We start from the raw sequence: 23,732 nt of genomic DNA on the forward strand, positions 1-23,732 counted from the left end.
AAAAATGAAATTATTGTGTACATAAAAAGATGGCGCCAGGTGCATAAATCTCCCTCATTTTTAGGAGATATGCACATCTTAAACACTCAGAAAGCTTTGATCCTGAACTATAAATTTTTATGCTAAAAAAATTCTTTAAAAAACAGAAAAAAAATTAACACTACAAATTTTATTTGCAAAGCCCTCATTCCTCCATGTTTGCTATCAAAATTCTCACTTAGATTTTCCCTTTTATGTTATTAGAATCTGCTTTCTTTCATTATATTGGGGATCTATGCAATGGTGTAGCGTGCTAATGGGAGGAATCTGAATTTTTCTCTTTTGATAACGCCCTAAATGTGACTTAAGATGAACTAAAGATACGCTGGTAAAGAGTATTGGTTAATAGGACTCATGTGTTTTTAGACTTTGTTAAGGACGATTTTCTTTTTGCTTCTTAAAATATTCTTTTAATATATTTTTTTTACACTACTAAATTGTTTTAATAAATAGTAAAAAAATCGTCTCAAATAAATATTACTCTCTATGTATGAATTGCTTAAACACTTATTTTTTGAATGCCCCATTTCTATTGTTGATTGCACCTTCTCTCAAGTACAGCTGCATGCATCCTCTTTTTCTAGCAAAATCATGAGGAAATTCTTCTCGCTTGCTTTGCAAATCTCACCATAACTGCATTTGAAGGGAAAGGTATAACATCATTTCCTGGAATGACAGAATACCTAAAATAAAAGCAGGAAATGAGTTGTCATGGACTCTTTGCCCGCAGAAATTAAAGACCTATCAATTATACCTAATGAAGTTATAACACATACATGTCTCGCTGCTTCTATATGACCAATATTTCCTGATAGAGGACCGTTTCTTTCTTTGCTTGATGCAGCTATGGATATATATTTTGCTCTTCAATTTACTCTGATTTGCAAGAGATTATTACGCACAGAGTCCTGACCCAGAGAACCGTTCGGTTTTTTGACTGTGAATAGTAACTACTCTTTCTGTTCACAATCACAAAATCGAACAGTTCTCTAAGTCTGAACTCCGCATTCTTTTTTTTTTTCCTCTGACGAAGGAATGTTATTTATCTATTCTGCTTTTAATGGCTGCATGCTTGGATACAACTGCAAGAACAAATAGATGGCTAGAAACTTAACAATATTCAGCCTAATAGTGATTTGCATCTCTGCGCCTTTCAATCTATATAAGCAAAGTTTTGTAACTTTGTGATGTTTATATTATAAGCTGTCTTCCTATACCCGCTAACTGTACCTTCGACATTTTTATTGTGATTACTGCACAACCTTGGATTGTAGTTGTGATTTCGCTTGGAAAACTTCTGAGCTCTGTGACTTCTGATATACGCCTTCGTAGCTTTGAGATTTTTATTATAGTTGCTTTCACTACCTTGACGATAACTATAATATCATTTGAATTACTACTGGAAAAATAAAATTTAATGTAAATAAAGACAAAAGCAAGGTTCTTAGTGTCATCTCAATCTAACTAATTTTCTTTTGACACTTAGGCTTCAGTTGGGACAGCTTTCTTACTGCTGCTTAAAAAATTGCTTTAAGAAACCGTAAGATAAGCGTCCCAATTGAAGCCTTTGTTTCTAACAATTGTTGCCCAAAGTTTTAAATATTTTCTCATTTCTGCTACTTGCAATGAAAAGATACTTCAAAATTATAGTATTATATAAAAAAGAAAATTGAAAAATGGGAGTAAATTCTCTTACCAACTCTTGATTGATTGTCCTTTGCACAATGAGGGTGAATATTCTCATATTCAATGAAGCTTCTCATAATGGAGCTGTAATCAGCTGTAATGTCTTCCATTACATATAATCAAAACTTAGACTTCAGTGAACTTACATTAATTACAAGAAATCAAGTATTAATTTTTTTGTTTTTAAAATTCTTTCACCAAAATTTCAATCAAATCTTCTATTTCATCATCAAATAATGTGAAATTTACTTAAAAACTTGAAAAAAATATGAAGCGATAGTACCAAATAGGCGAAAAAAAAGTACCTTGAAATATGTTTGACACCTCAGCGGGTCTGAGCTTCCAGGTGACGCTGCGCAAAGGCCATTCCTGCCCTGCAGAAAGCATATATACAAGCGTTTATCGACATATAAGAAATTGAAAAAGTAGACATAGCTGCACCAGTTTCAGCTTTAGAGCTTGAACAATAGCAAGCATAAAATATTAACATACATGTCAGAATAAGGATAGAAAATGAATGAAAAAAGCATCCAGTTTTAAACATCAGTAACTGAAGCACATATTGACAAGAAAAGCATCACATGGCTTCGTTTGGGATGGCTTTCTTGCTACTTCTTAAAACAACTTTCTAATAAAAGAGTTAAAATTTTTGTACTCGAAAGCTGCTTTAAAAAGCAGTAAAAAAACGTCCCAAACGAAACCATAACCAACCAAACGCTAAGAAAACTTGAGAAACTTAACGCGAAAAGCTTGCAAGTAGATCAAAATTAACAAACAAAGTGAACATGCACTCAATAAATCAAGAAGCACAGCATCTTCGATGCACGCTAAGCTTCAGAAATATGAAAAGGATAAAAATCTTAAAGAATAAACAAAAATGGCCATCTTTCAGTTAATTGAGACTCTGATGAGAAAATCTGTTGAAATAGCACACCTGAAACTAAATGCAAGTACTGGATATATGATTGGTATCATTAAAAAATGACAGTATAACTCTTATGTACTTCTCTGTCCAGATTTCAATCAACAATATTTATGAAAAGCTGTCGAATAAACCAGAGATTGTTTTTAAGGAGCAACAGTTTGATTAACAAACATAACACAAAATTCTTTCATAATTCAAGTCTATCACAAATGACAAACACCAAATCTTCAAACTACAACAACAACATCAAGCCTTTGTCCCACTGTGGGGTCGGCTACATTAATCCTTTTTCTCCATTGTATCCTATTAAAAGTCAAATTCTCGTTTAAATCTAATAAACAAAGATCATTTCTAATATTTTCTGACAAAGTCTTTTTAGGTCTACCTCTACCTTTCTTAACATAAGTAAAATATAATACCTCTACTTTCCTAACAAGGTCATTGGAAGGCCGCCGTTTTATGTGACCAAACCATCTAAGGCGACTCTCTCTAATCTTATCTTCCACTGGCGCTAAGCAGCAAAAATCTTTAGGGTGATTAATAAACATACCACAAAATTCTTATATATTTACACATCTAACATTTAAATTTTTATATCATTTATATAACACTCAAATTTCTAAATCACATAAAAACCCACTGAAATTAACTCATTTAAATAAAAGCATGAATTACACATTTTCATGCATATGCTTTGATATAATTTAGGCACTAAAATGATATATAAATAAATGAAAAGATGTAGATGTTAGATATGTGGATGCATAAAAATTTTGTGATATGAACATAAATCCCCCAAATCTATAATCAGTGTAACTTAACAAAAATAAGCCTTACAAAGGGCCCAATGAAAGATAAATACCTGGATTCTAAAACTGATATCCCGCACCAGCATCTGTAAGTGGAATAGATGTGCATTAAAAATGATGTTTCATCAAGCAAAAACGAGGTGCTGACATGTTGTTAAAACTTAAGGCTGAACACATATATCTAACACAAGTAATTTGATTACAAAAAAAATTTTCCATAATACAAATGCAGAATTAAGGTTTCGTTTGGGATGGCTTTCTTGCTGCTTCTCAAAGCAACTTTCTCGAACAAAAATTAACTTTTTGTACTAAAAAATTACTTTAAGAAGTAGTAAGAAAGCCGTCACAAATGAAGCCTAAATTTGGTGCAACTCATCCAACATTCACGTTACAATATATGATCGCGATCGCTGGAAATAACAGCTCAACATATAAGTTTTGAATTGACTGAAGGAAAGCAGATGTAATGAAATGAAATCTCAATAATATTTAACGTTTTTAACCTTATTTTTCATTTCCTTTCACTCAAATACCTAAATTCCAAACACAGCCATAAGGTTAAAACTGCATATTCAAAACTAATGCTATTACTAGGTTTACATAATATGATCTAAATAGGCAAACAAACACTCAAAGTGTTTCTTTATGGAAGCAGACGAAAACATTAAAAAAAATCAAAATACATTGTAGGAGCAACATAGACTACAAAAACAGTAAGAGATAGCACAGCATATGCATTATTAGTTGAGCCTCCTCCTCTTACGAGTATGGAGGGCTCCTCCATCAACATCAGATGAACCAGAAGCACTGCTTCTCCCTCTCCTTCTATATGGCCTGGAAGATCCTGCACTATTAGGCTCTGCTGAAGCAGCTCTAGCAGAACTTTCACCTTGTATGACAGCCACAGTGCTTGATGCGGATGCTTGATCTGCAGTTGCCGCTACTCCAGCATTCCGTCTGCTAGAAAATTGGTCTGGATTTGGAGCATTGGCTGAAGAAGTAGAAGGCCCATATCGATTGCTGTTACTCGCAAATCTGCCAATTGCTCTGCCAATGTCAGCTGTTACACCAGCTAACCTATCATTGACAGTATAACCATACAATCTTTGCCAAATATCATTTCCCTCTTGGAAAACTAAGGCTGGTATTGATGAACTATCTCTGGCGAACCTAACATCCTCGGCATTGGGAACATTTCCAGTAGCACCCTCTTCTCTGTGCAGTCTTCGTGTCATAGACCTAGTAAGAACTGCATGGGATCCCCCATTCAACATTTCCTGCACAATGGCATCTTCATGACCACCAATTCTGCTCCTATTGCGCACCTGGTGATTCAGAAGGCGCCTCCATGAATTTGGAATACCATCTCCAAACCTTCGTGTGATAGGCCGCATATGTTGCCTCCAACTCTCTAGGCGATTGCCACGCGGCCTTGGAGGAATTTTCAGGTCCGGATCAATGTTAGATGTGTCTGTCTTCTCAGTATCCAATTCTGAGCTACCTCTCCCATAAATAGGAACAATGTTAGCTTCAGTCACCTCTCCCTTACATACCGGGCATTCCTTATTATCAGAATGAACATGAAGCCATTGGTACAAGCAGGACCAGCAAAACAGATGACCACAAGAAGTAACAACAGGTTCTTTCGCCATATCGAAGCATATATTACATTCAAAATTGGCAACACTTTTATTCTTTAACTCGGTATCGTCCTCTGAACTCTCTGAGATCACAACCTCAGCACCTACCTTATGTTTCCCATTAGTTTCCAATGACCTCTGTGAATTCATAATGTCCTGCATCAGCTCAGTGGGACTTGGCGGAGACGGTCTAGCAAAATTAGACCTTTCATTCCCATATGAAAGTGAAGATCTAAACCGCCTGAGGCTATACTGATGTGATTCTATCAATCTCCTAATCCTAAACTCAGAAGACCGAAGTAATTCCCGCTGTGAAGATGACCCATCACCTCGAGCAGTGAAACTGCCACCAATATGGAGCGGAATAGAAGAAAGAGGAGCAAACCTTTCATCTTCATGCATATTTACTGAGCCTGGAAGATAAGGCGGTGAGTAAGGTGGATGAGAACCACTGCCCTCAGCATAAGAATCATCAACAAGATTGATAGGGGATCCATCCTCCGAAACGGCCGGGGTAACTATATCCCTCTCTTCTGTCTCACCAAGCTCTTGCTCAATCGGCAAAGCATGGGCATTAGACGGAGAATAAGGCACGCTCGGTCCTTCCGTCACAAAGGGTTCATAGGATGGGAAACAAGGTGTATACTCATGTATCGGATTCACATCAGCAGGTGCCCTGAACCCAGCCAGTAACACATCCTCTCCAATCGCAGCATGAGAAGGGGAGTAAGGAACATTAGAAGCTGAAGCTTCCATCGCGGCACCAGACACAGCTTCAAGAGCTCGGCTTTCTTCAGAATTAGACGAAATCGAAATCGGCAACGAGCTCAGAGCGAGATCGGAGCCGAGGTCAAGGCTGCGGGGGCGAGGAGAACGAGGAAGACCTAGATACAAATTCAGATCCATGTTACCAGCTCTGTTCTCACTTCCCTCATCGGCCATGCCCTTCTTCCCAAATCCCTAATCGGCAAAATCCCACCTTTCACACCGCGTCAACGATGAAAAGTTTAAAAACCCTAGAGAACCGCATCCCTAAAACCCGAACTTTCAACATATACAGCGCGGGCGCCATCGATCAACATGCATAGAGCACTAGCGTTAGGATAAGGGTTAGGGCTAGGGTTTTGTAGGCGTCGTACCTGGATATTGGTGATCATATCGGCGATACGGCGAAGCATCCGCTCCCGATCTCGGTCGCGGATAGGGAGATGAGGCAAAGATAAATAAATAGATTGCGAGAAGAGGTAACAAATGTGAAATCTGGATATTGCAATGACTAATATGTAAATATGTAGCGTCAGAGACGTGTGAACTCGTCTTCCGACGTTGGGTTCGACGACCTGATCTACCGTCCGTTTGTGATCTAACGGCTCTGGTTGGCCATATTGTGGTTGGGGTGGGCGACGGGCAAATTCGGCGTCCTTTCTTCGACTTTAACGTATGCGAATAGGTATCGAAAATTTTCAAAGTAATAAGCTTTGGTTAGGTCCACTTATTTCAGTGGGATGAATAAAAAAAAATGGGAGATAAAAATAATGTGTGTAGGTATCACATATTAAATAATAAATGATTGAGAAGCCTTCAATAAATTTAACTTACATGCAAGGGCGGAATTGTGAACTGCTCATAGAGGGGGAGGGGAAATGCTCCCTCTAAAAAAAACGTGTAATAAGGATTATTTGTGATCTGTCTCCCTGAATTTTATTTTTTGCCCTGAGCCGACCTTTTTTCACGTAATTTGCTCCTCAAAAATCAGAAAGCTTCTTGGCCTCCCGCTATTTTCATTTGATTAGGTTAAACTCTTCTAACATTAACAAACAAGTCTGTTAAAAATCAATAATTATTTATTATATAACTATCATATTCACACAACATAGACAATATAATTGCAGTTTTATTAAAATTATATTTATTTTTTATAACATTTGTTTATTATATGATATATACTTGCCTTGATTTTAGAATTTATATTAATTTTCTTTTATATATTCAATTTATATAAATGCAATACACTTAGATAATAGTGTTTTTATTTTATTTTACAATAATGTTGTGTGACACTAGCCAATATCATATACCATACATATTTACAATAAATATTTGATCTAATAATAATAAAATTTAAAATTCTCTCTCTCTCTCTCTCTCTCTCTCTCTCTCTCTCTCTCCGTATATATATATTCTCTTATTAACAAATTAGCCAATCAAAATTTATTTTGTGAAACTTCTTAGTTAAAAGGCTGAGATATCTTCGAAAGAGTTGCACCAATTTGTTTATTTTGAATGCTAGTAGTAAGTAGTCATCTCATTGCCAAGTATGTTTGGTAGTACTCAATAGTTTTAGGAGAGGTGATGCCTAAAAAAAAAAAAAATGAATAAATAAATAAATAAATAAAAAGTAGAGGTGATGCCCAACAAAATAATGAAGAACAAAATTTTTATAATTATTAATACAACACTTAAATTTCTAAATTATACAAAAACATATTATTAATATTAACTAATATGAAATTTTTAATGCATATTGTTGCGGGCTAGAATATACGCAACGGTAGAGTTAAAAAATTTCCGTCCGAGCGTTGTACGAATATTCAGCACACAAACAAGAAAGGAAAATAAACACCATGATTTTTATGTGGAAAACCCAAAAAAGGGAAAAAATCACGAGGTCTCGCCCAGTTGAAATGATTCCACTAGTGTTTTGTTTGAGATACAAGGGACTGATTCGTCTAACTAGTTTAAGACGATCAGATTACAATGAATTTTTCCTGAATTGAGATTCAATTACAAAGTTGTGCAGAATTCCGGCATCACCCGAATATCCGGCAGAATTCCGGCGTTATTCCGATGGCGGGAAGAACTCTGGCAATGGTCGAGGAGGGGCTATTTCTCACACTCATTCTCTTCTTCTTCTTCTCCTCTACTTCTTGCTTGAGTTCGGTCCCCCCTCATGAGAAATGAGGGGTCTATTTATAGATTTTATGTGTGACATAACTCGTAAATAGGTGTGAGATCAAGGGCAAATAGGGAGTGGTCGAATGGATGGTCGATATTGAATTAATTCCTTGAACGTGCGCCGTTTGTTAGACATTTGAAGGTCTTAACGATGTCGGAATTCGGTGATCTTGAGCTCGTTGGATTCGTCTCATCGAGTCCTTCGATTTGACTATAAGCTCATTAAAATCAGAGACCGTTTGGTAACTCAAACTGTAGTATGAGCTTTCCAACAGCACTTCGGGTGCTTGATTTGGGCTCATTTGGGCTCGGGTCGAGTTGAATTTGGTGTCGTTGGGTTCGTATTAAATTGGAGTTCGGGAGCTCCCATATTTAATTTTTGAAGTTTCCGATTCATTTTCGCCTTGAGATTCGTGCTTGATCAATATAATTTTTTGAGAATATATCACATATATTTTGATATAGTCGATATACAACTCTAACTAGGAGCCTTATATAATTCTCACTATTTGGTTCTCCTTGTGTTTTGACCGTTTTGTTAATTTGAAGTTCTTTACTTTATAGGTGTTAAATTTGGCTAGTCATTGCTCTTTAGGCCTCTATGATTGAATTAGATATTCAAATCCTCTACAGTGAGAATGCGAGTTGGAATGAATATTATTATGAACATTGAGAATGAAATTTTGATTTGTGATGAGGATTGACTATCGTTTATGTTATATAACGTTTAAATATGAGATCAAAATCACAATTTTTCTTCAATATTATTAAAAATTTTAAAAAAAGTGAATAAGAGGACTTATAAAATCGCTCGATTTTCAAGGGAATGTATCAAAAATATTTTAATTGGTAGCTTTGATTATGTAAAAAGATAACTATATTTTTTATTTATAAAAACTTATATATATATATATATATATTAGATATGTCACCATAAAATCAACTTGATTGAGCATGAACCCTGACGGTACATTTGAATTGAAAACTTTCAAAATTAAATACAAAACCAAGCTAATACTGACTACCAAAAAGACTATATATTAGGTTGCACACATAAGAAAACAATATATATTAGGCATAATATTTTCTGGTTGTAAACTACATGAAATGTTTCTACTTACATTTGAATAATGATAGGTTAATTTGAACTAAGTATTCATAGAACGATGCCATTAGATAATTGCTTGAAGTTATCAATTCGATAAAGTCGTTGATTTGATTGAAAGATGTTGCCAACTTGACCAATGAAATCACTAACTTGACTAAAGTAAGGTTTTGTTTGAGATAATTTTTTACTGCTTTCTAAAATGACTTTTTAGTATGAGTATTAAAATTTCTTGAACTCGAGATTTTCGTACTAAAAAGCTACTTAAGAAAACAATAACAAAGCAGTCACAAACGAAACATAAATCGCAAACTTGCTTGAGTGAGCTTCTGAGCTTAGTCGAGTGCATCTCTATGAATCTTAGAGTTAGTTGGAGGTCCTAGCAATTGAGTTCATTATAAACTTGGCTAGCTCTTGTTAATCTTGATGAGTACATCATCTTCATTATTCCTTATTTGATCGAGTTATACTGAACTAGCTCGACTTAACTTAAACCAAATGTTTATAATATTTAAGTATGCATTATAGTAAAAAGAAAATAGTGATTCAACAACACAAGCTTAACAAACATAAAATATTTTCATCCAAATTCAAATGATCCTAAATCAAGCACTTGATATATAGTTGGAAACTTCTCATCACTATTTGAATACCAAATAGTCTCCAAATCTTGCATGCTTATAATCAACATGCGTTTCTAAATGAGGAATCCAATTGTGACATAATTAAGATACTTAAATGTTGGAAAAATAATCAATAATTGAGGGAATTAATATAGGCCATCCAATAGAGGGATTAAAGATTTTAGTTGAAATTACCAAAATATCATGCTAGAAAATTATAATTAGACATTCATTCTTCACATGAAAGAAACCTAAAAATAAATATTTGAGCTAGAGTTCAACTTGGAATAAAACAGAGTTCTATTCAACAATTGATGTTGATAATCAATGTTAGTAACTTAAATCCTCAACATCAATAGCCCCATTGTTGTAGTCCAACCATATATTCACTTGACTACCACTGTGTTATTTCATTCACTAATAACATTGATACAACAATCATCAGAAAGGTCGATGCATGTCGTCGACTCCAAAGTTGGCACTCACCAACTTTGTCATCTATTGTTACCAAAAACGTTGACAACCGACATTGCCAATAAAATGACGCACACCATCATCACAATGTTGTTGTTGGCTGACTTCATTATTCATTGTCACCAATAATATCAACGCACAAGTATTGCTAATAAAGCTGGTGTATATCATCAATACAAACACAAACACTCATCGACTTCATCACATGTTGTCATCAACAATGTCGACACACCTTATCATTGGTCATCACCAACAACATCGACACACCTTATCACTAACATACCATATGTAGATTGTAAGCATCAACCCAGATGACCACTGATCAAAACAAATAAAATTATATAAGAGTTAAGACCATTTTTTAAAAAAGAAAACTTACTAAGGTTAGACACTACCCACCAAAAAAAAGCTTTTACAACAATGTTGAAGGGCTATACATGCGGTTTTAACTACTAAGAAAGAGCTTGCAGCGGTTCTAAAACTGTGTGATTGTAATGTGATGGAAAGTTCTTTGGCAGTAGTTTTGCAACATATGTGGTAGAAGTTTCATGATGCTTAAGATTGCAGTGTTAAAAATCGGTGCTTTGCATGATAAAATTGTCATAACTTGTCAAAATTTATAATTTTCAACAACTTTTTAATAGAAAATTTTTTAAAAGCAGCAAAAAAACAGTGATCAAAAGTTATCCTCAGTAGTGAGCGCCTTTTCTAAAATATAAAACCTCCCAAAAATATAATAAATAAAATCATAAGACCAATTAAATCAACGAAGATGATAGCTAAATATATGAGAATGTCTCACAATAAATCATCACCAAACAGCAAGAATCATTTCAATTTTACTAATTATAAAAAAAAAATTAAAAAAATAATCGGTATTAGCATTTGAGATAATTTTCTTATAACTTTTTAAATAATATTTTTAGTATAATTTTTTTTTGAAAAAAACTTTCGAAAGGAAACATTAATAATATGATAACCGCTTCCCCATAATTTCTTTCCATTTTCAAGTAATTTACTAATTTTACCCCTTATTAAGTTATTATCGTTTGATTGCGTGCTTGCAACGTTAGTATTCTATTAAATTAATTCAGCTTAATAATTTTTTTAATTGTTTTTGTCATTATTCACTTTCATTTTTTAATATTTATTTTAATTCGGCATTTTAAATCTTTAAAGCTTAGTCGCACTTTATCTGCAACTAATATGAATCCTTTTGACTTTTAGATTTTTTTTTTTATTATTTTTTTTCTCACAAAAAAAAAAAGAGAATTCCAACACACATTTAGGAGTTTTTTTTTTAATATATATAACACTTAAAACTATTGTTATTACATATCTAACATCTAAACTATCATATTTATTTATATATCACCAAAACAACATTCTTAACGTATAAAATACCACTCTGTTACGTTCATGTCAAAACCCCACTCCGACCTCTACAATCTGATTCTTTTTCCCAACTGAAAGCTTCTCCGACGACCCATCACCTCTTCTTCGCTCGAGCAGGTACTCATGTCTCTCCACTCTCCTTCTCGCGATATTCTTTCTTGTGCCCTGCCTTTCCTATGCCCTAGGTCTTCTATGCAAGACCAAGGAAGGAAGTACCGCTAGGAAAAAAAAAATGAAGTACCACTAGCGGCTTCATTTTTTTGACTTCTTTGATTGTCATTACATGCAAGATGCTTCTTCGTGTGCTCTATACCGTATTCATTATTGACCAAACTATTTTTATAAGACCTTGGTGTCAATCTAATGGATTGATTGCATCACAATAGTTTTGCAATTTTTAATAGAAATTAAATGAGTTATAACCAAAAGGTCGACTAGAGCTGGAATAAAATCATCATTATAAGTCCAATAAAACTATGAAAACTAAATATAAAACCATCATTATAAGTCAAATAACAAGAATGGTGAAATTCACATCTCAGTATTTCAATTCAAAGATCAGATTAACATCAGGTAAATCTCAATATTACTTCCTGACCCTTTCAGGGAGCAGTACAATCAAGAAATGTATAACACACATATCTTTCACCCTCCAACCAAGCAAACCAAAAGGAAATAATTAAATTTTCACCAGCTCCCTCATATGATCATGTTTTTGCCGAAACATCGCCAAAGGAATCTCATGAACCTACACAATAAACAAATGAATAGGATAACATAACACCAACTAGTCAAATTCTAGTAACTCCTCGGTTTAGGGCACGAGAAAGGCAAGGCATGGTAAAGAGTATCAAGAGACTAGGATGAGAGGCGTGAGTACTTGCTCGAGCGTCGAAGAGGCAAGGGAAAAGGATCGGGCTACCTAGGGTTGGGGTAGAATTTTGATGGGAATGTAACGAAGTGGTATTCCAGATGTTAGAAATGTTATTTGGGTGTTATACAAGTAAATATGAAAGTATATGTGTTAGGTATGTAAAAATAATAGTTTTAGATATTATGCATGTAAAAACCTATTATTTATTTCTTTTCTTCTAAGCTTAAAGTAATATATAACTTATCATCAGTAATATCAGTCCCTATAAAGGAGTAATAAAAGATCTAATACAATTAAATTTTATATGCTATAAGTATTTATAATTATAGGAGTGAGAATATATTTATTCTACTTTTTGTTTTGAATTATTTTAATTTGTTAATATTTTTTTTTTATTGCATTAAAGTTAGTAAGAATTGTTAATGTATTATATATTATTTCTTTTTAATTTTTTAGAGGGGACATTTAGGCTAATTAAGACAAATTCATACACACATCACATTCACAAGACTCAAACCCAAAACATCTTAGTTGATAATCAAAGCTCTCAACCAGTAGAACACGACGAGCTACGTAAATATATTCTTTTTATGTGAGAAAATAAATATACAAAAAGTTAGACACCTTCGCTAGTCCTTTTAACCGTTCTCTCATATATATAATGGTATAGGTTTTTTTAGTTCAATTTTAAATTTGATAGCTTCTATTCCCGAATTTTTAGGTCAATTGATAAAAATATAGTGAGATTGGCTATTCATTATTGTTTTACGTCCTTCCTTGAAATGTTGAGCTAATTAAGACAAATTCACACACACATCACATACAAAAGCTTCAAACTCAAAACTTCTTAGTTGATAGTCAAAACTCTTGATACGGCATCAAAAACTCTGGTGTCTCTTATGAATGCTACACCCTCTCACTTATCTGCTTGTGTGCTGGATCTTCGTACAATGCTAAGACGTTAAACTAAATATTTCTCTACCGCCGCGAATACTCCAGGACGCAACAACTCTCAATCAACAAATCAAGATAAATTGCATATTATTGATTTATGTCTAACCGCATTGACCAGTCTGGATATACCAAACAGTTCATGAAGAGTCATCCATCAAATACAAGTCGTTCAATAAATGCCTAGGAGTCCACAAAAGATAGTTGAATAACACAAGTCCACCATCGATATACGAACAACAATATGAATTACTTCCTATTGCATAAGTCCTACAATTGAAATGATTTAATACTTATGTCTTGTTTGGGACATCTTTTCGATTGCTTTCAAAATCAAAATTTTAATATAAAAATTATAGTTCAAGAAATTTTTGTATTGTACTAAGAAGTTGCTTTAGAAAACAGTAAGAACAATATTCTGAATCAGCTTTGTTTGGGATTACTTTTTTAATGCTTCTTAACGCAATTCCTTGGAAACAACTTTAAGAAGCAGAAAGAAAGCCATCCAAAATGAAACCGAAGTCTTAGATGATAGTGCTCTTATTTGTAGCAACTTATGATATTGTCATCAATGTACTCCTACGAGATAATATATGAGGCTCCAAGTGTGAATTACAAAAGTAATTCAAACTAAATTCAGTAACGATTCTTACATTGATTAACAATCAGATTATTTCTATTAAAAAATTAACAAGAACATATTATTTATTCATAATATTTTTTGGGAAAATTTCGAGGCAAAAGTCCATGTATTAAAAACAAAGGTCAGTTACATATAAAAGTGTAAATCAAAACAAGTAGAAGAATAGAACAACATGAAAGAAAGAATAAAACCAACAAAAACCACTTTCCCCAACAAAACAAGCGGGGACAACATTGGTCAAAGATAGGACTCGGTAAATCAAGGCCAACACCCGATCATCAAAATTGATTAGAGTTGAAATGGAGGCAGAAGCAGTCATCGAAATTCCTAAGTTGCCACAGGGCTTGCTAAAACATAAGCAGTACGCACAGGGGCCATTGCATAGGACCAACAAAAAACCCAAACCATAAACAACAAGCCAACAAGGTGTTGCCTTGTTCATCATTATCCAAAAATTAATATTGAAATAGCTCGATAAAACAAAAACAACAAAACCCAAAACCCGAATTAAAGAATCCAAGCTATATAGCTTTTCCACTATTTTGTTTTTCTTATCATAATCATAATTTTATTTGACTATTACAATATTTTCTTGTTTATTTCTCATTGCTTTTTATATTTTTGTGAGGAATAGCTATTTTTTACACCATGAAATGCTAATGTATGGTAGTTTTAAGAAAGCAGTTGTTTAATTAAAAAAAAAAGAGTATTTTTATAATACTCACAATAATTTAAAAAAAAATTTATCCAAAACAACTTCACAATCACATTTGTAAAATACTGCAATAGTCTGAAGTAAAACCTTCGTTAGCTCCATTTGACCATCTGGCTTTCGTAAATCAGAAATGCTAAAGGTTGTAGTTATGACCACGCAAAAGAATAAATATTATAAAAATTAGAATATATATATATATATATATATACTTTTATTTAATTTGATAATAATTATTGCAATTCTAATTTTCTAATAACCTACATTTTATGCACATGAAGTTATATTATTTTTAAAATTTAAATAAATAAATAATTTCGCTGATTCGATTTAAGGTCGAGCATATTAGAAGAATAGCTGGTCCGAAATTGAATCGGTTCGATGTCGAGCCGATTTCTCTAGAACATCTATATATATCTTTCAGCGTTGCTCGGATCGTTCACGTCCTAGTCCGGCTTCCACTTCTATAATGCTAGGTTAGCGAGCTTTCCCGCGTCTCCAAATTTTCCAGTAAGCCATCTTCATCTCCATCCTTATAATGCTTCTAGATCTCCCAATTCTTATTTCGCCCTCTGAAAAATAATGCAGATCTGAATCGCAACACAAAGAAGCAAAGATCAAAGTAATAAAGTCCTCCTCATCGGACGACGACGATGAAGGAGAAGATCATCAGGTTAGTTCCTATTGTTGGATCTTCGATCTATCCTTTGCGCTTTTCTATTTGGTTACAAGTTAGGGCAAGCGGATTTATGTTATTGAACTCCCTGGATAGGGGATGTATTTTTTTTTTAAATGAAATACTAGGACAGGGGATGTATATGGCATGAATGCTCCAGAATTAGGTTGGTGATAAGCCATGGATTTCTATGGGTTCGTAGATCTGATTTTTGTGCGTCTTAAAATTGGTTGATTAAGATGAAAATGATGGAAGGGGAAGATATCAATGTGCCATCAGCGTCATGAAAATATGGCGATCTGCCATATGAACAATGATGTTTATGATTCTGGTAGAATTTGAATCTCGGATCCTTTTCAGGGTCTTTGATGCATTGGGATGCTGAAGGAGTTTATCCTGGTCTTTGCGGCAATGATAGCATGAGAAAGAAACTGTAGTGCTGCTGGAGCAGCTAGCAAGCGATGCCGATCTTTTGAATTATCAGAGGTTTGTAAACTGTCTTCACCAGTTGGCACTGCCACTACATGATGCCCTCTCCATTGTGACTGTGATGGGAATTGGAAGATGAGGTTGGATCGATCGGTCCCTTTGTTTTTGGCGCCAGTGTTTGGTTGATACTTTTTTTTCTAAGTTTTACCCGTTATTTCTGTGAAGTCAACGTGAATGGTGTTCTTTTGGCGTCGCTACGCTTGAAATTCTACTTTCCGGTGACTCCATGAGGTATTGCCATTTCCTCTGCTCTTAATTGGCCGCATAATATTTTGTGTTTTGCTTCTTAAGGGCGATATTAAGATGGATTCTATCCGTGAAATAAATAGGGTCTGAAGACTTGCTTCTTATTGTGCAGTAAGGCTAATTGATGCCGCAACACCTGCAAGCTGGAAACAAGCAGAAGAACAAGCAAGCAATAACAGAGAACTATAGTGATTCTATTGATCAAATTGTAAAAAAATGCCTTCCTCTCTACAGGAACTACTCATATACTATCAGAATATTCATATTCTACTAAAAGTGTAAAAAACAGAAAGTAGCTTTTTGTACTATATAACTAATAAAGGATAAAGGTGATAGTGGAGATCAAACCAGCAACGGCCTAAGCAGAAAAAAGGTGAGATGTTACCCAGCTCACGATAAGGCTATAGTGCACCGCATCACTAATGCTATCTCTATGCTGATGTCTACTTTGTTATCAATTTAACAAACACGCCAACCAAATTAATGATCTAATTACCAACCCATAAGTCAAAATATGTTTTCCATAGGTTTTACTCCGATCTATTGCATTTATTATAATCTTTTTGCATATTCTTACACCCATCAATGTTTATCTCATTTCTCAATTCGTTTGTTTTTGTCGAGGTTCATCTGTTGATCTCGAAGGCTCTCCACCCATTGTGCTAGACTACTCAGATCGACCACATAAATTCGATTCCATGTCAATTGACTGGTATTGGCTATTCCGACAAATGGGTATACTAATTTAAGCTCCATGCGCACACTGGAAATTATATTCTATGTTACATTGGTAAAATGCAGCGTAGATGGCTACATGAAAGCCAAAGGATATGACATTATCACAGAGGGAAGTCATCATGTCATGTCAACATGGAGATTCATGATTCCGATGGTCAACCATCCCCATAGTTGTTTTTATTCCCCTAGTTTGTAGTTTCGAACCTATCAAATTAGTTATATTTTAGCTTTTATCTTTTACTCCTATGATTACTATTGTGTAATGTAATATGATTCCATTAACTACTCTTATCTCTTTACATGACCAACCCTCGCTCTCTCTAGATATGATCAAAAGTTCCTTACAATTTTTTTTTTATCTATGGGATCTGAAAAAATTCCAAGTGAAACAAGGGGAGATCCAATCCAAGCAAGAGTTCTTCTTTTCTGGCTCATCAAGGCAAAGTGATTCCAATCTCAATCCTATATCTGTTTCTTATTCTCTTCTCCTAATACTATCCTTGTACAAAAGCCTTGATAATTCTTAATCGACCAAACAATCTTAGTTCTTCCCAGTAATCCAACCCATAGAATCAAAGCCAAGCTCATTTACTCTTAAAATCTCCAACTCGAGAGTTTCCTCTTCCATTCTCCCTTTCATCCAAAGATTGATTAAGGTAAATTCATTCCATCACGTAAGTTTTGGATCATCTTCATGCTTCATAGTTCGCTGCACTGATTGGCGTAGTTGCGTAAGACGAAGAACATGGAAAAAGTAAAAAAGAATTGCTAAGGAATAATTTATGTTAGGATTTTTGTATATCAGAAGTGTTTCCTCTTTACATCATAATGATTAATATAGTAGAAAGTGCCTCCACGCAGCAAAGCGGCGTGGTGTTTGTAACCAACTATGCTTCAGTACTATGACTATTATCAAAGTACCAATGACTGTAATCAAAGATAAATAAAGCCTAAAGCAAATAGTAATATGACTCATTGGATCGGGCACAATCATTGCATCTGAGTTATCAAAACTCTCCCACTTCTGAAGAACTCGACTTGGTGCGGTTATGGCGGTTTGACGGCGATGGTCGGATAATTGTGGCATGACATCAGAGGTTTGGTGATGACCGTTTGATGTAGTGGATCGTCGGAAGATCAAACCTGCAAGAAGGATTTCAAGGAGTTCCCAATCCAGGGAAGAAGAAGAAAGCTTTTCAAGCTTTAAAAGGTGTATATATCATTCAATGAATCTCATTCCTTACAATCTCTTGAATATATAACCATGGTAGAAGACTCTAGAATCATACACCTAAGCTAATAAAGGATAAACTATTCCTAAGGATTTACTCTATTAAAGATGTTCCTACATCAAGAAGACTCTAGAATCATACACCTAAGCTAATAAAGGATAAACTATTCCTAAGGATTTATTATACTAAAGATGTTCCTACATCATACTCCCCTTGCGTCCAAAAGGCCTGACTCCGTCGAGGCGCATTGTCTGACGGAAGATAGCAATCCTCCCGGATCGAAAATTTTGTTCTTAATATTTGTTGCAACTTTTTCATAGGAAGGACTTGAAAGTTGTTTTACATCTGTCATTTTTCCATCTTCAGGCTCAACAAATTTGGGATCCCAACCTTCGGTGACATTTCGTCGAACACCTTGTGATCCTTGCATTGGATAAACTTTGTCGGGCTGCCCAAAGATTATTTGCACACCTGCAATGAAGACATCTTCAATACCAACATTATAGTTTTCATAATATTCATTAGATGTGGGTTTCCTATAGATTGCTGTAGCAACTCCCTTTAGTTTGTCCTTCTCGATAGTGACAAGATCCCAACCCATCGATTTTGTAAGAGAACTCATTGCCTTCCATATTTCTAAATCTTCCTTTAGTTTCTGATAAACTGGTGTGGCAAACCACACGAAATATCCACCAGGACGCAGCACCCAATTGAGCTCAAGAAGAAGCATGCCTCCATCAGCATGCCATGGAACACGACACCTAGCACAATGGGTGAAGTCAAAAACTTTGTTGGGGAATGGAAGTTGTTGGGAGCTCATCACTGCAGATGTTGCACGAATGCCTCTCTCGAAATCAAATAGAACTTGAGCTTCACGCTCATCCTTTGGTGTAAAAGACATGGTGATTATATCTCGACTAAAGATACATCCACCGAATCTTGCCTCATTGCTAGGATCTCCATTGTTGATTCCAACCTGCTGCTGCTCGTATTCATTCTCTTTCCACCCCTCATTCAGAGAGTGGATTTTCTGGGTCTCAAGTAGCCTATTGTCGCCGCTCTTTCTTGGATTTTCCCACTGGTTATCAAAAAAGGATAGACTTGTGTCAGGATTGATGATTCTATCATCACTTTTGCTGGTATGGGTTTCATCATCTTCCACCTCTGACCCTGGCTGGTTTTCAAATCTCCCAACAACCTCTATCTGTTGCTCCGGTTGGTGGCTATTGTTATCATTTTCCTCTTCTACTTGCTCTTGCTTCTGCTCCTCATTCTGCTTCTTCTCCTTTGATGTAGTTGATCGGTTGTGAACCGATGTCTGGTCCCAAGAGAAAACAGAGGCGGGATTGAAATCATGCATTTGGACAATAGATCTCCTTTGACGGGGTAGAGGGTGTCCCGCGAATCGATCTCCTTCGACGGATTCGGAACAGGCGGCAAAACTGGAATCTGGTCGTGAAAGATCGAGTTCGCGCAGAAGTCGGGTCGGCGAATCGGAGGCTGGGTGTGCGATCCGGAGACGCTTGAGAGTCTGCTTGAGAGTCTCTAGATCCCTGGCAGGCTCTTGGATTCCTCGCATCCGGAGACGCTTTTCGAGTTCGCCGTAGAGAGAGCCGAGCCGCTTCGGCTCAGGGAAGAACTCCTGGGTTTCGAAACTCCTTTGAAACAAGCAAGGCGTCAGACGGGGAGGCTCGGGTTTAGTATTTGGAGACTTCCTTGATTGGTAGTCCTGCTTCGGACGTCTGAAACCCTCTTCAGAAGGTATCGGAAATGGATTCTGTGAGTCGAACGGAGACAGATCTCGGTAAACGCGAGACTCGGAAGTCGATCGGCGGATGATGTGTGCGGGAGTCTGGTCGGCGGAGGCCTGGTCGGCTGCTGTCGGCGACGTCGGAGTGGCGGCAGGTCGTCGGGGTTGGGAGTTTTGGCGGCTAGCGGGTTTGGCTTGAGCAGTGGTAGCGGCGGTTGTTTCATCGGGTAGGGAATCGCGGGATTGAACTGGGATCTGGAGCGAAGGTGGATGCGTGGGTTCTGAAGGCGGATCTGCTCGGGACATGGTGAATTGATTTTCTTCCATGAAATCGAAATCAGCGAGCGAAGGATCGCGTTGGAGCTGTGTTGGTTGTTCGTGCGTGTTGGAGGAACAGAGGAGCGACGAGGCCGGTATGGTTGCCGACCTGCTCATAGTTCTCTCCACCGAATGCATGAATTTAACACATAAATCATCCATTCGATCAAGTGATGCAATCACTTGAGCTACCCAAAGGGGTTCATGACGTCGATCGTCGTCAACCGTCCATCTCTTTCGGTGGCGATCTTCGTCGACCGCCCATCTTATTCGGCGTCGATCTTCGTCGACCGCCCTTGTTCTACGGCTTCGAACGTCGTCGACAGCCGACCTTCTTCCGCAGTTCATCGATCTTCACAAGCTCCAAGCTCTGATACCAACTGATGTAGTGGATCGTCGGAAGATCAAACCTGCAAGAAGGATTTCAAGGAGTTTCCAATCCAGGGAAGAAGAAGAAAGCTTTTCAAGCTTTAAAAGGTGTATATATCATTCAATGAATCTCATTCCTTACAATCTCTTGAATATATAACCATGGTAGAAGACTCTAGAATCATACACCTAAGCTAATAAAGGATAAACTATTCCTAAAGATTTACTCTATTAAAGATGTTCCTACATCAAGAAGACTCTAGAATCATACACCTAAGCTAATAAAGGATAAACTATTCCTAAGGATTTATTATACTAAAGATGTTCCTACATCACCGTTGAGCAGTGTCAGTTTAGCGGTGGCAATTAGTCAAAGTGGTCAGGTATGTTTTAAGATTCTTCATGTAGAGAATTGACGCCTATTTGTTATTCTACCAAGCGATACTTTAGTACATTTAACTAAAAACCCCAAAGCACTCCATTGGACAACTTATATTGATTCTCTTGATTATGAATATTTCTTTCTGCATTTATGTGTCTTAATGACCAAAGAATTGAGTGATTTTAGGGTTTGTTGGTTTCCTCTTATTGAAAAGCTCAATTTGCTTATAAGCATGCCAAATCCGGATATTATTTTGTTCTTCAATTAGTTTCACTAAGTTTTAAACTACTCTTTAAGTATTTGATTCAGGCTCATTTTGTTTTGGATGTAAACAGTTTTGTTGGTAGACATTCAATTCGACTATAAATTTGTTTCAATTAGAGTTCAAATAGCCCTTAATTTTTAATCCTGAGAATTTTCAATTCTAAGATTGCATTGAAATTCATGCTCGATGATTAAATGTATTTTCTGGTAATACATCAATTCTAGTGATGCGGTTTTGGATTATCTTACACGATTTGAAGGATCAAGAAGGAAAGTTGGCAAGCTGCAAAGATACGCCTTTGTTCGGTAAACTCTTTCAGCTGATCTATTTTCAAAAGTTTAAATCAATCATAAATTTAATATGTACAAATATGTAATAAATTTACGTTATTGGGGATGCAAGTAAAACACTGAAATGAAAAAAATAAGAAAAAACGGAAAGTAAAGGCACCATGATTATCCATTTTGTTCTAGAATACTCTTTTTTTGCTCTCTAAATAGGAGGTCTTGTAGAAGAAGAAAGCATTGAATGATATATTTTAGTCTTTGAAGTTTTGAAAAGCTCTCTTCCTCTTCTTCCCTGGATTGGGAATCTCAAATCCTTCTTGCAGGTATCATCTTCCGACGATCCACTACATCACATTGCTTCTCTCCTCTTTTGCACTATTCTCTTACACTGAACAAAAGAGAAGACAAATAATAACACCAAGGGATGCCACCCTTGAGAAAAACGAGAAGAACGAGAAAGAAAAATATTTAGTCCGCCTCCAAGCGCTGCAACACTAATTTGAAGCATCGTGGTGCTCAAATCTCTAATCCCGATCCGTCTAACGATGTTGCGATGCTCAAACCAACAATGCCGCGGCACTACACAGTGTTGCGTTGCCAATCTAAAGCGTTTTGGTGCTCTCCGCTCTCTATTATTTCTCTCAATAAACTTTGCAACACCTGGGCATTGAGGAACATAGCACTAGGGTGTTCGGATACATAGCATAGGGGCGCTCGAGTATATAGCGCTTGTGCAAGAACGAAGAAGGTTAAGCACTTGAATTCTGGTTTTAGTTTGTCATTTCAGAAATTGACTTTATCAACTAAGGGGATGATATTCATAGCTCTTTAGGAAGAAATAAAATAATCCTAATTATATGAAAAGATTATTTTGATCCCTCAAATTTGTACAAAGGAATTGAAAATTGAAATGATTCTAAGATTTGAGGGATCAAAATAATTATTTAATATAATTGGAAGATTATTTTAATATTTCATAAAAAAATTATTGGATCATTTTTGTCTTTTTTTCTATTTCATATTATGCATATAGAATTTTTTTTTTTGATTTTTTTTTAGCTGCAGAAGTTCGAGACCATGCCATGCTGTTCCCTTTTGAAATCGAACCACGCTAATGATATCAACGGTAATGCCACTTTGATATTCAAGACTCCCTTTTTGGTCTTGAAATAACCTTTTTCTGTAGTTAATCTCAGAATCTCTGACGAAATGAAATAATCATTTTTTTATCATTTTTTTTTGTTTTAAAAAAAGTATAAGAATAAAGAATAATGTCACCCAAATAGTCAAGAAAAAGAATAATGTAAACGTGATATGAATAGAGGGCTCTTTATTTATTTTTTTAAATCAAGTCATTAAAATTTTGAAAAATTTTATTCTGAGTGCAGATTTATTAGGAAAAAAATTTGGCATTAGGGAAAAAGAATGACCTCTTATTTATTGAGTACCTTTGGAGTCAATGGAGTCTGTTCAGCTTTAATTAACATTTAATTATTTTGATTTGAAGAAAAAGAAGTATATCAACCTGAGCATTTTGCGGGTAAAACTCTTATTAATCATAAACCTCACAAACTATATCATATGGCTTGTGATTATTTTAGGCATCAAAGTTTCCTGTCTAGTATATGCATGATATAAGCAACTTGCATGCAACCCAAATCGTTAGGCCCTGATTTGGGAACTTTTATTAGGTCTTCTGACCGGACGTAGCTCTACGTTTGGTTCTCACTGAGTTACTCGGTATTTGCTTGGTATTGCTTGGCAATAACAAGAAATACCGCTATGAGAAGACCAATACCGAGTAATACCGAGTTTTTTCTAGAAAAAACTCGGTATTGCTCGGTAATACTCGGTATTGCTCGGTATTTGTCTTCACATAATGGTATTTCTCGTTATTGCTGGTATTGCTTGATATTTGCTCGGTATTTCTCGTTTTGTGCATGCTACGTAACGTGATCTCAGTGCCGGCCGAACGTAGCTCTACGTACGTTCACCGGACCAAATAAAAGTTCCTGATTTGGAGTAATGATTTGGTATTTACAGTATTTAAACTTCTTTTACCCTTAATTAAGTTCTTGTTTCAAGATGTAACTTTTTTTGTTTCGTGCTGAAATGAATTATCTCACGTCTTTCGGTTTTTTTTTTTTTT

At 35.6% G+C, this 23,732-nt stretch overlaps 2 protein-coding genes and 2 long non-coding RNA genes across 10 annotated transcripts; 1 reads left to right on the forward strand and 3 right to left on the reverse strand.

The window, feature by feature from the left end:
* Positions 1 to 582: 582 nt before the first annotated feature.
* On the reverse strand, positions 583 to 3,665 carry LOC110115156. Its single transcript, XR_003702249.1, has 3 exons — positions 3,513 to 3,665; positions 2,031 to 2,099; positions 583 to 672 (listed from the first exon to the last, which is right to left on the reverse strand). It is a non-coding gene; the product is annotated as an uncharacterized LOC110115156 (long non-coding RNA).
* Positions 3,666 to 3,947: 282 nt separating this feature from the next.
* On the reverse strand, positions 3,948 to 6,348 carry LOC110115171. Its single transcript, XM_020848328.2, has one exon. It carries the CDS (start codon positions 6,039 to 6,041, stop codon positions 4,200 to 4,202), a length of 1,842 nt encoding a protein of 613 aa, XP_020703987.1. The 5' UTR covers positions 6,042 to 6,348; the 3' UTR covers positions 3,948 to 4,199.
* An 8,872-nt stretch (positions 6,349 to 15,220) lies between these two features.
* LOC110115190 lies at positions 15,221 to 22,669 on the forward strand. 7 transcript variants are annotated; one of them, XR_002305307.2, is made up of 5 exons: positions 15,221 to 15,341; positions 15,420 to 15,504; positions 15,868 to 16,227; positions 21,521 to 21,601; positions 22,649 to 22,669. It is a non-coding gene; the product is annotated as an uncharacterized LOC110115190 (long non-coding RNA). The 7 variants fall into 7 exon arrangements; XR_003702255.1 differs by lacking the exon at positions 22,649 to 22,669 and having other exon boundaries at positions 15,868 to 16,076; positions 16,162 to 16,227; positions 21,521 to 21,760; XR_003702253.1 differs by lacking the exons at positions 21,521 to 21,601; positions 22,649 to 22,669 and adding exons at positions 16,867 to 16,954; positions 17,044 to 17,284.
* On the reverse strand, positions 18,101 to 20,843 carry LOC110115189. Its single transcript, XM_020848359.2, has one exon. The coding sequence runs from the start codon at positions 20,626 to 20,628 to the stop codon at positions 18,415 to 18,417; it is 2,214 nt and encodes a 737-aa protein (XP_020704018.1). The 5' UTR covers positions 20,629 to 20,843; the 3' UTR covers positions 18,101 to 18,414.
* Positions 22,670 to 23,732: the final 1,063 nt, after the last annotated feature.

This window comes from Dendrobium catenatum, unplaced genomic scaffold (assembly GCF_001605985.2).
Source record: "Dendrobium catenatum unplaced genomic scaffold, ASM160598v2 fragScaff_scaffold_1220, whole genome shotgun sequence".
Lineage (NCBI taxonomy): Eukaryota > Viridiplantae > Streptophyta > Magnoliopsida > Asparagales > Orchidaceae > Dendrobium > Dendrobium catenatum.